We start from the raw sequence: 17,330 nt of genomic DNA on the forward strand, positions 1-17,330 counted from the left end.
CTTCCTCTGATTTTGACACAAAAGAGATTTTTTTTTTTTTAGTGTCTCTTAACTTGCAGACATAAATCATAATGTAAAAACTGACAGAAACTCAGGTTATGCTGTACATAACCTGAGTTTCTATATCAACTGAGTGATCAGCTGACAGAAAATTGGTTAATCTTTTTATAATTGTTTCCTTTTTATTTTATATGAAAATCCCAATAAATATAACCTCATGCTCGCTGATCCTGTACAGAAAAGTAACCGTTACAGTTCAAAACAATAGCCAGTTGTGGTCAGGAATATATATTCACTTATCGGCACGGATCTCATGGGCTTGTAATGATGTCCTCGAACTTTTCTTTATCAAGGGTGGAGTGATTGTACAGCGTCTCTTTAATGACTTTAAAAATTGATTTTGGATTTTACTAATCCATACAAGGTCAAAAGTAAACACACATTCCCACTATTATTTGGTTAGCAAGTTCCACTCCAGCCTGACCCTTTTGTTATCCATAAAGAAGTCCTTGGCATAGTTTTGGATATTTGACCACTCTTCTTGGCAGATGTTTATTTAAATTGGCTGATTTCCTGACTCCAGCTTTAAAGTGTATTCCACAAATTTTCAGTAGAGTTGAGGTCGGGGTTTTGAGGAGGCCGTTCCATAAGCTTAACATTGGCCTGTTCTATCTATTACAAAACCAACTGTGATGTGTGTCTGGGATCATTGTCCTGCTGGAACGCCCAGGTGTGTTTGAATTTAAGCCGGTTATTTATTTGAGCCGAAGTTGAAGAATCTGAAGGTCGTCCCCCAGAGCACGATGCTACCACCACCGTGCCTGGCAGCTGGTACAGTGTTCTTGGGTTTGAAAGCCTCACCTTTACCCCTCCAAACATCTCTTGTCACTGTGGTCAAAAACCTTAATCGCAAACAAGCAATTTTTAGCTGCGTTTGAATGTTTCCGTTTCGGAGCAGGGGCTTCTCTCTTGGTCGGCAGCCTCTCAGTCCACGGCGATATAAAACCTGTACTTATGTGCAACTGTTTAAACCCATGATCATGGATCCTGCCGTTGTTAAAGAATGCAACAAATTTGTTTAAATGTAAAATTATTCAGAGTTCTTCTGACTTTGATGAATCCAGTGTATATATCCTGTCAAATTATTCCTTTTCATGCTCGCAAAGAGAAACTACCGGTTCTAGTCGATCGTGATCACTAATGAAGCAGGCCAAATTAAAGGACGCTGTCGAACATTCAGCGCTACTTTTTAAAAGGTTTAAGAGAGTGCATGTATTCTTTTGAGCCTGTATTGATTACATATCCAACATAAATCCAAAACTTGTTCACCCAGTTCTTCTTTTTTAAAGTCATTAAAGATGTATGCTATACAATCATTGTATCCTGGAAAAAGAACATTTCAAAGAAACTATTAAAAGCCCAAATTTACCATGACATTCACGGCCATGATGTGTACATCCTCAGACCACACCTGTATTGTTAAACAATGGTTCATAATGTAACTTCCAGATTTATTGTTAATATATTTTATTACACGTACTTTTTAAATGTATTCTATTAAAGGTTAGTTAAGACATGGGAAGGTAGTTATTTTGTGGGGGTTGTTTCCCTGCAAGAGCAGCGTGATACTTGAACAAATATGCACAGATCTGGGAGCAGTGCTACCGTTCCAATATTCAACTCGAAATGTACAAAGTTGGCACAAAACCGACCCGCAGTCAGATCTGACGTGGTAGCGCCCAATACAGAGTTCTCGCGATATTTAAGTGACGACATTTCCTGTGTTCACCGTGATTTTTTTAAACGGCCCAATAAGAAGAGGCGGCAGGATGCTTCAGCTTGAACAGCCCAATCAGAAGGCTCCAAAGCAGGAATTTAAAGGTCTGTGCGGCGTTTTCGGTATGCCATAACTTCTGCTCGAGCACAGGTAAGCATGTGTTAACTCCTTAATGAGACTTTTAAAAGTGTTTTACGATTAAGTTTTGAAAAAGAAGTTGTTGTCTTTCTGCGTGTAGTTATTGCATCAACTGTATTTTCTACGTAAAACGCTTGCCCGATAGCTTAAGTCAAACAAGCAGTACCGCCATATGTCTTAATGCGCGATCACGAGGCGCTTCCGTGTGCTTAAGGACTTCTTCTAAATGTCTTTCAGGAATAAACACGACTAGAGGCTATTTTTATTTTTGCCCACCGCTGTTGACATTTCCTGTTACTTAAAAATGGCTGAGAACTCCCCCCGTCTGAACCAGTTCAAGAACAAAGGCAAAGATGTCAATGTGAGTTTCATCTGCACTATTCACAACTGCTCGCTGAACGGCAAGCTTGTGAGAATTGATTATTTTATTTATTGGTATGTGACATAAATGCAGGAGCTTCGACGCAGGAGGGTGGAGGTGAACGTGGAGCTGCGCAAGGCCAAGAAAGATGACCAGATATTCAAGAGGAGAAATGTGTCTGCGATGCCTGAGGATGCCACTTCTCCTTTACAAGAAAGAAGCCAGAACTGTCAGGTGAGCACTTGAAAGCATCATTTGCTGTTTTGCTTAAATCTGGCATTGAGTAAACAGAAAAAACGGATCTAGTCCCAACAGCTTGGTGCTAGTGCTGTGCAGTACTGCCAATTTTGATCTGATACTAGGGGCCTCTATTGCCAATATCAATAATCATTTTGTTTCAATGTCCACAAAACTAGAAATTGAGTGGGTTACATACTATCCTTTAAACTCGGTATCAATCTTATCGTGCTAGTCAATCAGTCAATACCAATACTGCTGTTGGGATCAGTACCATTGGGATTGATCTGCCCATCTGTTAGGTTTTTGTATGGGTTGGAGTTCGTTCAGTGTGATATTCATTGTTAACCCACTGACATGTCAAAATATAGCAACACAAAATCCAGTTTTAAATTTGCATGTCCAATAAACTGCTTTCTGTTGTCCTGTGCAGGGGCTCAGGCAGTGGACTGTCGAGGAGATTGTCGCAGGAGTGAACAGTGGGAATTCTGAGTCCCAGCTCCAGGCTACACAGGCTGCACGGTAATGACTGTGCATTAAAGAAATCATCCTTTTTCTTTTTTTTTCTTCTTTTTCCATAAATAAAGGCTACATAACTACTGGCACAGTAACTCTTATGTACCGTTTTGAATACAGGAAGTTGCTGTCTCGTGACAAACATCCTCCCATTGACCAGCTGATCAGCGCTGGTCTCATCCCCAAGTTTGTCTCCTTCCTGGGATATGTGGACTGTCCTCCGATCCAGTTCGAAGCATCCTGGGCTCTGACTAACATCGCCTCCGGGACGTCCGAGCAGACGGCCGCTGTCGTGTCAGGCGGGGCCATTCCTGCCTTTATTAGCCTGGTCACATCCCCCCACCAGCACATCAGCGAGCAGGCGATCTGGGCCCTTGGAAATATTGCTGGTAATTAATATGAAAATATTCATATTTGGTTTTTTGTTTGGTTTTTTTATTTATTTATTTTTATTTTAGTGGTGATAAAGTGAGGTTTGTTCATTTTTTATTTTTTTTAAATATATTTTCCCCTCCTTTTTAGGTGATGGATCAGCTCTTAGAGACAAGGTCATCAAGCATGGCGCTGTGGCCCCTCTGCTCGGTCTGCTGGCTGACCTCAGTGCATTTAGTGTGAGTGTGGATTCTGTTTCTCTCCCTGTTTATATCTGGAGAAAGTTTCAAAAGTTTGACATGATCAGACTCAATCGTTTATTCTCCTCCTTGGCCAGTAGGTGGTTTCCCAACTCAAATATAACTGACCTTGTGCTCTTCTCATATTTGAAATCTTTGCAGGCTGGCTACCTGAGAAATGTGACGTGGACACTGTCAAACCTGTGCCGCAATAAGAACCCCTCCCCTCCTATGACAGCCATCCAGCAGATTTTACCCGCTCTCGTCCGTCTGCTACACCACGATGACCCGGAGGTGCTGGCTGACGCGTGTTGGGCTGTTTCATACCTGACAGATGGCCCCAACGACCGCATTGAGGTGGTCATCCAAACCGGTTTGATCCCTCGTCTGGTGAAGCTGCTTGGCTTTGAAGTCTTGCCTGTGGTTGTACGTATAAAGTCTTGCTTGAGTTTCTTTTATGTCGTAACTTCTCACCCAGTCCCCCTGATGTGCAGCGACTTGTTCTCACTGCATTTCCTCTCGCCTTTCCTCAGACTCCTGCACTCCGCACCATTGGCAACATTGTGACTGGGACAGATGAGCAGACACAGGCGGTGCTGGATGCTGGAGCCTTGGCCATGTTCCCCCCACTGCTTCGCCACAAAAAGGCCAACGTTCAGAAGGAAGCTGCCTGGACTCTGTCTAACATCACAGCAGGAAAGGACTCACAAATCCAAGAGGTCATCAACGCAGGCCTCGTTCCATACATGGTTGAGCTGCTCGCACGGGTATGCTTTTTGTGTGTGTATGTAAAGGTACATATTTTATACCCTTTATTTATTTTAAATTAAATGATCTATGTTCCTTATGAACTTTGTCTGCAGGGAGACTACAAAACTCAGAAAGAGGCTGTATGGGCAGTTACAAACTTCACCAGTGGGGGCACTGTTCAGCAGGTGGTCTACCTGGTTCAAGCCAATGTGATTGAGCCACTTCTGAATCTCCTCTCCTCCAAGGACAGCAAAACTATTCTTGTCATCTTGGATGCCATTACCAACATTTTCATGGTGAGTTGATATTTATATTTTTGCAAGATTCGATGATGGGGTTTTTTGTTCTGATGATAAATGACATCACTGGTGTGTTTTGATCTTAGGCTGGGGATAAAATCGGTGAGTCCGACAAGCTGAGTCTAATGATCGAGGAATGCGGTGGACTGGACAAGATTGAGGCGCTGCAGTCACATGAGAATGAGATGGTCTACAAAGCCTCCCTGAACTTGATTGAGAAATACTTCTCTGAGGAGGTGGGTTATAGTCCTGGAGAGTGGTTTGCAAAATGAGCATTTCTGTGCCTTTTTTAACTTTAATAAGAATAATTATTTTATTTTTATTTTTTTAAAGGAGGAAGTCGTGCAGAGTGTCATCCCAGAAGCAACCAATGATGGCTATGCGTTCCAGATCAGCGAAAGCCAGAGCACTTTCAATTTCTAGATTGACTTCTAATACCTCTCCTCTCCCTACTGTACCATCATTTCTATTGTGCGTCCTTTGTTCATGTCTGTGTGATGTTTTACTATTTTTGTTTGTATGTGTTGTACATACTGTTTTAACATGGCTGATGAAACAAGTCTGTAAATAAAGTTGTCAGATCGTGTGTGTGTGTGTGTGTGTGTGTGTGTGTGGTTTTAGTTTATTGTATCTAAACGGAGTGCTGTAAAATGGTAAATGGCCTGTATTTGTATAGGGCTTTACTACTTTACTACTAGTCCCTAGGGACCCCAAAGCGCTTTACACATCCAGTCATCCACCCATTCACACACTGCTGTAGTCTGAATGACTACAGGGAGTGCAGAATTATTAGGCAAGTTGTATTTTTGAGGAATAATTTTATTATTGAACAACAACCATGTTCTCAATGAACCCAAAAAACTCATTAATATCAAAGCTGAATGTTTTTGGAAGTAGTTTTTAGTTTTAGCTATTTTAGGGGGATATCTGTGTGTGCAGGTGACTATTACTGTGCATAATTATTAGGCAACTTAAAAAACATATATACCCATTTCAATTATTTATTTTTACCAGTGAAACCAATATAACATCTCCACATTCACAAATATACATTTCTGACATTCAAAAATAAAAAACAAAAACAAATCAGTGACCAATATAGCCACCTTTCTTTGCAAGGACACTCAAAAGCCTGCCATCCATGGATTCTGTCAGTGTTTTGATCTGTTCACCATCAACATTGCGTGCAGCAGCAACCACAGCCTCCCAGACACTGTTCAGAGAGGTGTACTGTTTTCCCTCCTTGTAAATCTCACATTTGATGATGGACCACAGGTTCTCAATGGGGTTCAGATCAGGTGAACAAGGAGGCCATGTCATTAGTTTTTCTTCTTTTATACCCTTTCTTGCCAGCCACGCTGTGGAGTACTTGGACGCGTGTGATGGAGCATTGTCCTGCATGAAAATCATGTTTTTCTTGAAGGATGCAGACTTCTTCCTGTACCACTGCTTGAAGAAGGTGTCTTCCAGAAACTGGCAGTAGGACTGGGAGTTGAGCTTGACTCCATCCTCAACCCAAAAAGGCCCCACAAGCTCATCTTTGATGATACCAGCCCAAACCAGTACTCCACCTCCACCTTGCTGGCGTCTGAGTTGGACTGGAGCTCTCTGGCCTTTACCAATCCAGCCACGGGCCCATCCATCTGGCCCATCAAGACTCACTCTCATTTCATCAGTCCATAAAACCTTAGAAAAACCAGTCTTGAGATATTTCTTGGCCCAGTCTTGACGTTTCAGCTTGTGTGTCTTGTTCAGTGGTGGTCGTCTTTCAGCCTTTCTTACCATGGCCGTGTCTCTGAGTATTGCACACCTTGTGCTTTTGGGCACTCCAGTGATGTTGCAGCTCTGAAATATGGCCAAACTGGTGGCAAGTGGCATCTTGGCGGCTGCACGCTTGACTTTTCTCAGTTCATGGACAGTTATTTTGCGTCTTGGTTTTTCCACACGCTTCTTGCGACCCTGTTGACTATTTTGAATGAAACGCTTGATTGTTCGATGATCACGCTTCAGAAGCTTTGCAATTTTGAGACTGCTGCATCCCTCTGCAAGATATCTCACTATTTTTGACTTTTCTGAGCCTGTCACGTCCTTCTTTTGACCCATTTTGCCAAAGGAAAGGACGTTGCCTAATAATTATGCACACCTGATATAGGGTGTTGATGTCATTAGACCACACCCCTTCTCATTACAGAGATGCACATCACCTAATATGCTTAATTGGTAGTAGGCTTTCGAGCCTATACAGCTTGGAGTAAGACAACATGCATGAAGAGGATGATGTGGACAAAATACTCATTTGCCTAATAATTCTGCACTCCCCGTATAGTGTATTCAAAGTAATGGCTGTTAGTGAGTTTAAATGCTTTTTAAGAGTTTGTGTTAATAAACTTCCAAAGTCACAATGCATTAGTTATAAACCCTGGAAAAGCTATGTAGAGCTTACATAATACATATAGTATAATTTCCTAAAACAGATTCTTTTAAAAAAAAGTTCATTCCAAATTTCTGGACCTCTGCAGGTCATAGATTTCACAAAAAAAGCTTAGTGGATTTGATCTTTAAGTAGAAGCATGATGTGCTGACAGTATAACTTAACTGGTGGTTATTTGAATTGGCTTTGTATGGAGCACTAGAAGTGGGACACGCATTAGAATAAAGAATTTGGTGCTCCAATTGTGCAACAAAATATGCAGTAAAATGCCTAAAATTTTATTTAGTAAGACATTACTAAATTTATCATTTAAGTAAAGTAACACTAAATATTTCAAAATTAATCCAATAATTCTTTAAATCTGATGGATTTTGCAAAGAACCACTAACTCAAACACTGAAAACATTTTAAAACCCATCCGTTCTTTTATTTCTGACCTTTAAAATGGTGAATGCAGTCCTCATTTTCAAATCCATTTCCCCACTGTTTCCTTTTCCTGTTAGCTCATGGATCATATTAGAGGCAAACTTGTGGTGTAACGGGCCCATCTATTAAATCTGCTATGCCCTGCAAGGCCAGCTGATGTGTGACCATAGTGGGAGGTGGTCTATTAATCAACAGATACCTTTTGGTTTTCCACAGTCAGAGTTTAAAGATGGTTGGTTGCATCTCACCTAGTCTGTGAATTTTGGTGGTTAGTTGATTTTCTGGGTCCACCTCGGAAGTTGGATTGATGGGAAAATGTCATCAACCGTCAGTGATGCAGGTGGTCGCCAGTCTTCCCCATCCATCTGAAACGTGGCTTCTCTTTTAGACTGGTTTCCACTCCATAGTTGAAATATGTCAGACATATTATCTGAGACTGGTAGACCAGGCAATGGTGGCTGTTTGGTGAAACTGTGGAGAAGGACTACTGGCTTCTATGTGATATTTCATCTCCAGCACGGCCGTCTGTAGTCGCCAATTTTTTTCCTGCCTAATAGGTTTTAAAACCTCTACTGAAGCAGATGTAACAGGGTGGTGGATATTATTGTTTTTAAGACAGATAAGGGTTAATGTTTAAAACTGCCTGCGCCCACCTCAATGCACATCCCCGCAGTAACTCAACCAGTAATTTTTGTGCCGTCTGACGAATAGGTTCAGCTCTGTTGTCTAAACACCAAGAAAAATTGCCTTAAGAAATCTGAAAAAATACCTCAGGGGTTGGAACAGGTCTCTCCAGAGGTTTGGGAGGTGACAGTGGCGAAGGAGCGAGCAAAGGCTGTGCCTGGGTAGTGACAAGTGGAGGATTAATAGTGTGAGATGGGTGAGACGCAGAAGAAACAAACATATCCTAGAGTTCAGCAATCTTTTGCACAATGGCATTTGACAGAGCATGTTTTGATGTGTGCTCAGCTTCTCTTTCTGTAGATCCAGAGAGCGACTCAGCACCTGAGTCCGCTGAGTCCATGTGAGCCTGGAGAAACCCACTCTCAGAGACCCACTCAGGATTCCCGCGGAGAGAAACGGAAGAGGTGAGGAGATGACACAAGCCAATGCATACAATACCTCAGATTATGAGCCAGTAACACTAACTAGTTCCAGTTCAACAACCATCTTAAACAGCAGGCAGCTGAGATGATTACCAACAGGTGAGTTTGTTATCTGCATCTTCAATGTGCACTTTATTTACATATACTGATAGCAGGATCGCTTAAGTACCAAGACAAGCACCAATCCATGTAGTACAATAAATAACAGCATTCTTTCAGTGCAAAACTACACAACCACAGATATCACTGCGAACCTTGAGTGGTCAGTAACTGTGCTATTAACCAGCTCATTAACATGACAGGTAAAAAAACAGTTTTTTTCAAACCACTTCAAACGTCTCCTGGAGCTCAGTAGCAGGATATCTAAACATGCATCTGAACTACAGTTACCATTCTGTACACACCGCATTTCCACAGCATCCAGCGATACAAACCTCATTAGGGAAGTAAGATTTAACAAGTTATGTGAGAGTACGGAGGCACAATGAGACAGCAACAGCCAGAGATGCTCACATTAGCCACAACATTAAAACTGCCTGCATAATGCTGTGTACAAGCCCCACTGGGGTGTGGACACAGGCACCTTGGGATGTGAAGTCTAGCACTAGGATGTTGGCAGTGGATCCTTTGGGAGCTGATGGTTGGGGAGTGGGTCCTCAGTGGATCTGGCTCCAATGTGTTCCTTGGATTCTTAATTGTATTTTGATCTTGGAAGTCTGGCAACACCTTGGCTTGTTTGTTATGTTTCTCTGGCTGCTCATGTAGTCGGGGGCTGTCACTGTGAGGGAGTGTGCTCAGTCTGTAACAGTGTTTGGGCAGGTGGTCCACGTCAGGATTACTTCCACATAAAACCCAGACCCGTTAAATCCTAAATAAGTAAGTATAAAGGGCCACCTGGGAGGAAGTAAGTCAGGCATTCTGCAGGTTGATGCTTGGACTGCACAGCAGTGATTACACCTCTTTTCTTACATGTCTTACATCTCTCAGCTTGATGAATGTTACAAGTTCAGACTTTCTAAGGACATATGTGATATTTGAATCTTGCAAAGTAGCTGGCTAATGTTTTTGTTAGCAGTCTCCAACAGTGCTGACATGGAAAAAAAAAACTTTGTTTGCATTACATTCAGTTTTTACAAATATATGAAAAATAGCTTTTAGTTAAAATCGCTGCAAAGGATTTATGTGGGGCTTAGCTATGCCTAACAGTTCTCTGATTGCCGACACAGTTTACTCAACTAAAATTTTGGGGGGTTTTGGGTAACCTTTAAGTGCTGCAATTCAACTGCCTGAAACCAGCATGTGATCAGTCGCTATACTGCATTTAAAACATCAGCCGTGCACCTGTTGAATACAGAACAGCTCATTTGTGATCTCTATGAGTAAACCCAATGAGCATGTGTCCCCACAGACCCCACAGTGTTTTTATCTTGCTTTTCCCTGACACCTAGTGGACACTGATGGGCATGTGGTGTGTGATGTATATGATTGAATAGAAAAGCCAAAATTTGTGTGGGGTGTTATAAGACATTTCACAGTGTAAAACCACTCTGACCTATGGCACACTGCATACTGTGAAAAGTGTTAATGCTGTTTATTTACTTTATATACTGAACAGTATAACTACTGTATATTTTATCATCATTAGTTGATTAGTGTGTTTATTGGACTACAATTAGGCCTCATTTATACCAAGGTAAGCACTGGAAGTATCCAACTCATTATAAATTCATAATAAATGCTAATAAAAACTGGAAAATTGCAAAAAGATTTCTTTTAGTTTCCATTTAATGGCTGATCTGTTAGAAAGTAATGTATTTATCTCACAGCTTACAGAATGAGAGTTCATAGGTTAGGAGCTTTAGTGGCCCACATGTTGTGCTCAAGCATTTGCACTAAAAAGGCGATCAGTGTGTTTGTGTGCATTACGCTTGGACACTACACTATGTGTAATCTGTCCAACAAAACCGCTGCTGAGCTCTTCACCTCCTTTTAGAGTCACAGTCGCAGGAGCAGGGAGGAAATCAAACTCCAGCATGAAAGATGTGCCGGCTTTGCAAAACTCCTTTTTTCCCTAAGAAAGACCTGCAAGAGATTTGGAGGTGAGACACTGTAGTAGAGAGGCATCCCTCCTTGTTTACAGTGACAGGACTTAGGAGACAGAGGCATTAGCTACTCTGCTTATTCACATTTCTTAAATCTGTTAGTGTGATAAAACAAAGAGTACCTTGACCATTGCTTACGCCAACCATATTTTTTCTAGCCTGCTCCTAATATGTATTAAAGTCTGGTTACCATGTAGTTAGATGGATGCTAGGAGCTATTTTCTTACTGTAGTACCAGGCAGACTGCACATTTATATTTTATTATGATTGCCTTTCGTGCTATTGCAGCTATATGATGACCCAGAGGTGTTCAGGCTCAAAGCTCATTTAAATTATCTTCAATACTGTCAGTTTCAGCCACATCACTCAGGCTGCTAGTTAGAGACAAAATCCTCTGACTTGTATACAGTGAGTTTGTTTCTACCTCATTGTTCATTTCTGGCAGCTTATGTAAGAGTTTGCTGGCCATAAGCTGAGTGATCACAACTGTCCCCAGTTACATATAACATTTGATTTAAAAGCTCCAATTGTAGTTACTAGTTAATATAAAGGGACTTAATATTAAAATCCCAAAAATCAAATGACCCCCTATGGGCAAACACTTGGCAACACTGATAAGGAAAAATTCCCTTTTAACAGGAAGAAACCGCCGGCAGAACCAGCCTCAAGGACGGGCAGCAATCTGCTGTGACCAGTTGGGAGTGAGGGGAAGGAGACAGGACAAAAGACACACTGTGGAGCCAGAGTTTCATAATAACAAGTATAAACATAAAGACATGAGTGAAGAAAAAACTCAGTGCATCATGGGAACCCCCAAAAAGCCTAGGCCCAATTGCAGGCTGACTAAGGGAGAATCCAGGGTCACCTGATCTAGACCTAATTATATGCTGGTGTGGCACTATGTTAAAGACAGAGACATGAAAATAGTAGCCCCCCATTTTATTTTATACTCAAGGACATTTTCTTTTAGTAAGGCCACTGCAATGTAAGTTTTACTGTTGTATAAGTTCCGCCAGCAGAGGGCGCTCGGTCCTGTACGGGCGCTCGGTCCTCGGTAGCTGACGCTACACTAGAAGAAGTAGTGCCAGTGGTGAAGAGGCAGCGTACGGCCTGCGCGCCAAAGAGAACTGATGGTCTTATTTTTCTGTTTTTACAGTTTTCTGTAAAAATAAATATGTTGCACGGGAGATGAGTTGGCCCATCATTTCAACAGTGTAACACTGGAAAGTTTTAAGTCTAATCTTAAAAGTAAAGAGAATGTCTTTCTCCCAACTCCAGATTAGGAGCTGGTTCCACAGACACCATATAAGGTGCCACACGTGACCAAGCTTAGCCAGTTACAAAGGTATTTTGTGCATCTGCATTGTTCAAAAACGGCAATAAGCAGCAATGATTATAACAGAAATTAGAGTTTAATACAACATGGACTTTGGTGTTTGTTTAGCTTATGCAAATTATTATTTGACATGTCATTTGGGGGTATGCAGCAGTGAAGCTCTAACACGACGAGCCCATAAGTTGACACGTCTTTTATTACACTGACCTTGATGCATTGTCCTGGTTTTAGTTCTTATGATTTTATGTGAACATGTTGGATATTTTTTGTCGTTACAATCACTGTGGACAAGTTATTCAACCGTGCGAGTGGTTTAAGTAGTTTATGGACATATGAAAGGGTTTGTTATTTTTTAAATGTTTCATGAACTACTAACTGATGTCTGCATTACTGTCATTTTTGTGTATACCGCCGTGACAGAAGAGTCAGTCAGCCCCGGAAAAGGAAGCGAAGCCCAGCATCCAGTTCTTCCCGACCTCCAAAGACCTCAGTGCCTCCCTCTGCAATCTCACATGATGACCTGCCAGTGTCAAAATAATTGCCCCCCAGACCCGAGCCATGCAGTACCGACCACCAGCCAACCAGCTCCAGTGACAGCCCTTTAAAAATCCACAACCTCTCAGTGGAAGATTATCAGCGAGTCTACCATGAGGTGGTAGATAGCATGCTGACGTACGTTTGTCTCCAAATGTCCTGTCACTTTTTAAAATCGCCAGCTCTAAAATGGTTACAGTATGGTTTTTGACCACATGCATCATTTTGATTGAATTTCTTCTTGCAGGTCCAAGAATGGCCGCAAACGTCCCTACAGTTTAGAGCTGGGGAGAAGTATTAAACAAAAGCTGTGGGAGAGACTGAATCGTCCTGTGGTGGAGACATCAACCAACGAGGACGGACTTGAAGAAATTGACATTGTGTATGGGCAAAAAGTCAAAATCCCACAATATGATTTTCTGTAAATAGTTCACATGTGACTTTGATTAAAATATAATTTCTGCACAAGTTTGTGTTTCTGTGTATTATAGATATATTCCACTGTGTGTTTGGACAACTCTTTAAGGTCACTGCTGAGAAAATTCATAAAACCTTCATAGGACTTTTATTTTGAAAAATCACTACTTATATTATTATTTATCTGACTCAAAAGGGCTCATTTGAAGTCCTTCTTGACCATGATATATATTCAGGCACTGTGAACAAAACATAACATCCAACTTTAATTCACTCGCGCCTTTGTCTTTTTAAAGACAACACATTACTTAACTTCCTTGAATAAAGTGCAGAATGCTAGAGATTTATGTCATTCTGTTTGCATACTAAATATTCAATAATCATTCATGTTCTCTAATGACCGGTGCCCAGTGTTGTGCCAAAAAGTGATCGTTTGCCAAAGTGATTTCTGGTATTTGCCAAAAGATAATTGATGGTAACAGATGTAAATGACTTGCTGTCATATAATCTGTCAAACGTTTCTCTCATGAATGAGATCAATTCATTTTGATCCAAAAAGAAACTTCCTTTCATCAGATGTGACTTTTATTCAGCTTTCATTTATTCAGGTAAAAAGTGTCACTGACATTAAAAATGTCGTTTTCAAACGAGGTCTGGCCTGGAGGGCTGCAGAAGTTACAAAAAAATCACAGTCCTTTAAAAAACTGTGATGTTCTTCAAGTGGCCGAAAAGGACTGGGTGGATCTTTATAATGTAGGTACAATAAAGCAGATTCATAGAGCTGCTTTAAAATTTGATATAACATATAACCCATTTTTAAACTCTGTTTACTGCAGCCTATTTAACAATATAAGCAACTATATAAAAACATAAAAAGAGATCTAGACATAAAAAACACGCAAAAAGTGATTGGCATACGATCACTTTTTGGCACATCAGTGCAGCGAGGTTGTAATTGCTGCTTGTAACCATCAGGGGGCAGTATCGCTAGAGTGCAGTCTTGGAACCTGTAACGAGAATCACCCTTCATTATCATTAGAGTTACATCTGCCTCACTACTCCCTTTTCTTGCCTTCCAGTATAACATGTTTGTCACTTGGCCCGCCCCGTTACATCACCACCAATAGTTTAAAAAGGCACTCTGGAGTTCAGACACTATCAAGCTGCACAACTTGTTCACGCCAAAGAAATGATGGATCACCCAACCTTTGAACGAGAGAACCAAGAGCGTGTGCAGGCGGTGGAGAGTTCATTCCATCAAGCAGGGAAGCCCTTGTCCAAGCCGGGCCGGATTCTAATCGGAGAGGGAACTGTGTTTAAGCAGGGTCGCAAGAAGATACAGCAGAAAATCCTCTTCCTCTTCACTGATATTCTGGTGTACGGCAGCATTGTTGTGCCTGGTCGCTGGTACAAAAAGCAGAAGATCATCCCTTTAGGTGAGACATTCATCTGCGTTTCCTGCAGCTAACCTACTGTGAGAAGATTAATGTGAAACTGCCAAAAAACAATTTTATGACTGAAGAGAAAGAAATATAGACAAAAGCTTCAAGAAGAGCCAACACTATTGAATACTGTCCATAATATGACTGGCAAGTAGAAAATAGCAAGTGTGCTGTGCTAATTTAACTTCATATGTTCAGCTTTCTGCTCATACCACTTTATCCATGTAATTTTTATGTTGTTATCAAATCACTATGATTTTAGAGGACATTGAGCTGGAAGACCTGGAGGACAGTGACATATTCAAGCATCAGTGGCTGATCCGAACACCGAGCAAGTCTTTTTTTGTGTCCGCCCCTTCATACGAGGAGAAGAAGGCCTGGATAGAGCACATCAATGAATGCCGGTCCAGCCTAATGCAGGGCACCAGCCGCAAACCTTCCAAGAAGTTTGCTGTTTCCTGGATTCCTGATCCGGCTGCTTGCAAATGCATGCGGTGCCTCTCTACAAAGTTTAGTGGGGTCAATCGTCGACACCACTGCAGGAATTGCGGCTTCTTGGTCTGCAATTCATGCTCCAAGCAACGTGCCGTTATCGATCACATCCACCCCACTAAAAAGCTGAGGATCTGCAGTTTCTGCTACAAGAATATTAATGAAGAGAAGTTTCGCGACAGGGGAGACAGCGCCGGGAAAAGCAGCTCAGAGGAGGAAGAGTTTTGTCCTTCTGGTGAGGAAAATGAGAAAGTGGAGGAAGGAGAGATAGGGCTCTATTCTCCCAGCAACTGGCTGGACACCAAAAACGGGACTTGGGAACGACTGAGCATTTATGATTACCCAAAGTCAATACCATCACAGTAGCCAATAAACTGCAACAAAGACGCTTTTGAATGGATTCAGATTACAGAAAGTTGATTTTCTTACATGAAGTTACATAAATGTAAAGATAAATGTGACGACGTATTATTTGTTTGTGTCTATTTGTGTTTTAATCTTAGGCTGTACACGCAACAATTTGCACTGTAAATAACAAATCAGGAGTGAGTCGAAAAAATCATTTTAAAAAGACAAGAATATATCATCTTTGTACATATTCAGTGCCATTAACCATGCTAGTTAAATGAATAATGCTCCATCTGCCTGTCACTTTGCTGCTGGAACAGCTGAATTTCACAATAAAGGATATTTCTATTCCAAAAAGCACTGTCTTCTCCCTGTGCATGTGACTCTGAATGCATGTTTCTTTGTTTGAATGCATGTAAAGTATTTGCATCCAGTATCTGCTCTTTTGCTGCTCCTTAACCTCAACAATAAAGTGCAGATAATCAATTTGTGAGAGATGTTATTACAACACTGAAATCTCATCATTTAGTAATAAGTCCTCTGTTTAGCCCTCAGAGTCTTATTGGAGCATATTACAGTGTTTTCTTTTACTTCTGTGACTTTTTGGGGTTTTTATTGTGCAAGTCAAGGTCAGTGAAGTAACCGTATATAGTTCCTCACCCACTTAGGGTATACATTTTTCCAATAAGCATGTATATAAAAACCATTCGGGAAAACACACAGAACCTTTACAGCACCATTGATTTATCATCATTTTTCTTCTCACTGGCATTTTTCATAAATATAACATACAAACATACATATCAAACTGTAGCACGTCCTAGTGTTACAGTACTTGATGACGCTGCTATAATAATGCGGTAATAACAGAATGTGGCTAAACATTTACACTTCTTTTCAAAGATTTAAGTTCATTCTAGTTAACTCTCTGAATCGAGCACATCCTAATACAGTAGACAGCTCCAAAACAAAAGCGAGTACATTTTTGAGTCAGTCAGCCAGTTTTGAAAGAACAGTAAATCGACTGAAAGCAAAATACTGATGTAGAAACTGTAACTATGTAACAAGAAGTAGACAAATTGCCTTCTAACTAGTGGTGGTTTCTGCACATTTTTTGTATGCAACTCAATTAAAACTAAATAAATTATAAATATTGAATTATTCCGTTAATTTTAGCAGTAATAAGACTTACAGTAAAAGTAAACACCAATATATGTGATTTAAGTATAATAAAACTATTATAAGGTCACAAAAAATAAATGAATAAAGAAAATGATGTATAAATGGGTCAAATCTGTCACTGGATCACTGTACAGTGATATGCAAAGTTCTGGCAACATCAAATATCCTGTTTACCTATGTTCTATGTTTATTTATTTATTTATTTATTAGGAGTGTTTTTTGTTTTTCTGGAGGTTTTTTTTTGTTTGTTTTTTGTTTTGTTTTGTTTTGTTTTGTTTTGTTTTGTTTTTTGTTTTGTTTTGTTTTGTTTTGTTTTTTTGTTTTTTTGTTTTTTTGTTTTGTTTTGTTTTGTTTTGTTTTGTTTTGTTTTTTTGTTTTGTTTGTTTTGTTTTGTTTGTTTTGTTTTGTTTTGTTTTGTTTTGTTTGTTTTGTTTTGTTTGTGTTTTGTTTTGTTTTGTTTTGTTTTGTTTTGTTTTGTTTTGTTTTGTTTTGTTTTGTTTTGTTTTGTTTTGATTTTTTTGTTTTTTTTGTTTTGTTTTGTTTTGGAGATATCATGGCTCCTTAGATCCGTCTGGTCAATGTCTAATACCTGCTGCTAATTTTAAGTAAACAGGTCACCGTCTTTATACTACACATTTCACTAATTTCTAAAAGTTAAACAATCTTTTAAATTTTTCTAATGCAAGGGTTTCATTAAGTTACCCCTGTTTGATGTTATGATGACCAGTGTTGGTCAAGTTACTTGAAAAAAAATAATTAGTAACTAATTACTGATTACTTATCCAAAAAAACTTAATCCCGTTACTTTACTGACTGCTTATTTTC

At 40.2% G+C, this 17,330-nt stretch overlaps 2 protein-coding genes across 2 annotated transcripts; both read left to right on the forward strand.

Moving 5' to 3' along the window:
• The first annotated feature begins 1,798 nt into the window (after positions 1–1,798).
• On the forward strand, positions 1,799–5,275 carry kpna2 (karyopherin alpha 2 (RAG cohort 1, importin alpha 1)). Its single transcript, XM_086288452.1, has 11 exons — positions 1,799–1,927; positions 2,153–2,276; positions 2,370–2,510; positions 2,947–3,035; positions 3,150–3,418; positions 3,552–3,640; positions 3,803–4,066; positions 4,174–4,407; positions 4,504–4,686; positions 4,776–4,925; positions 5,023–5,275. The coding sequence occupies exons 2-11, from the start codon at positions 2,220–2,222 to the stop codon at positions 5,110–5,112; spliced, it is 1,566 nt and encodes a 521-aa protein (XP_086144578.1). The 5' UTR covers positions 1,799–1,927; positions 2,153–2,219; the 3' UTR covers positions 5,113–5,275.
• An 8,940-nt stretch (positions 5,276–14,215) lies between these two features.
• LOC147332049 (pleckstrin homology domain-containing family F member 2-like) lies at positions 14,216–15,824 on the forward strand. Its single transcript, XM_086290551.1, has 2 exons — positions 14,216–14,477; positions 14,746–15,824. The coding sequence occupies exons 1-2, from the start codon at positions 14,231–14,233 to the stop codon at positions 15,339–15,341; spliced, it is 843 nt and encodes a 280-aa protein (XP_086146677.1). The 5' UTR covers positions 14,216–14,230; the 3' UTR covers positions 15,342–15,824.
• The last annotated feature ends 1,506 nt before the right edge of the window (positions 15,825–17,330 follow it).

Source organism: Aulonocara sp. 'chitande type north' Nkhata Bay, linkage group LG4 (genome assembly GCF_057382095.1).
Source record: "Aulonocara sp. 'chitande type north' Nkhata Bay isolate Kocher_YH1m ecotype deep benthic linkage group LG4, A_spYH_male_GT1.1, whole genome shotgun sequence".
Lineage (NCBI taxonomy): Eukaryota > Metazoa > Chordata > Actinopteri > Cichliformes > Cichlidae > Aulonocara > Aulonocara sp. 'chitande type north' Nkhata Bay.

Bases quoted from the DNA above. Each gene is read 5' to 3' on its own strand.
- kpna2 (XM_086288452.1), top strand. From the start codon at position 2,220: ATGGCTGAGAACTCCCCCCGTCTGAACCAGTTCAAGAACAAAGGCAAA. The intron at 3,036-3,149 runs GTAATGACTGTG...TTTTGAATACAG, and splicing joins CAGGCTACACAGGCTGCACG to GAAGTTGCTGTCTCGTGACA. The intron at 4,408-4,503 runs GTATGCTTTTTG...CTTTGTCTGCAG, and splicing joins TGGTTGAGCTGCTCGCACGG to GGAGACTACAAAACTCAGAA.
- LOC147332049 (XM_086290551.1), top strand. From the start codon at position 14,231: ATGATGGATCACCCAACCTTTGAACGAGAGAACCAAGAGCGTGTGCAG. The intron at 14,478-14,745 runs GTGAGACATTCA...CTATGATTTTAG, and splicing joins GCAGAAGATCATCCCTTTAG to AGGACATTGAGCTGGAAGAC.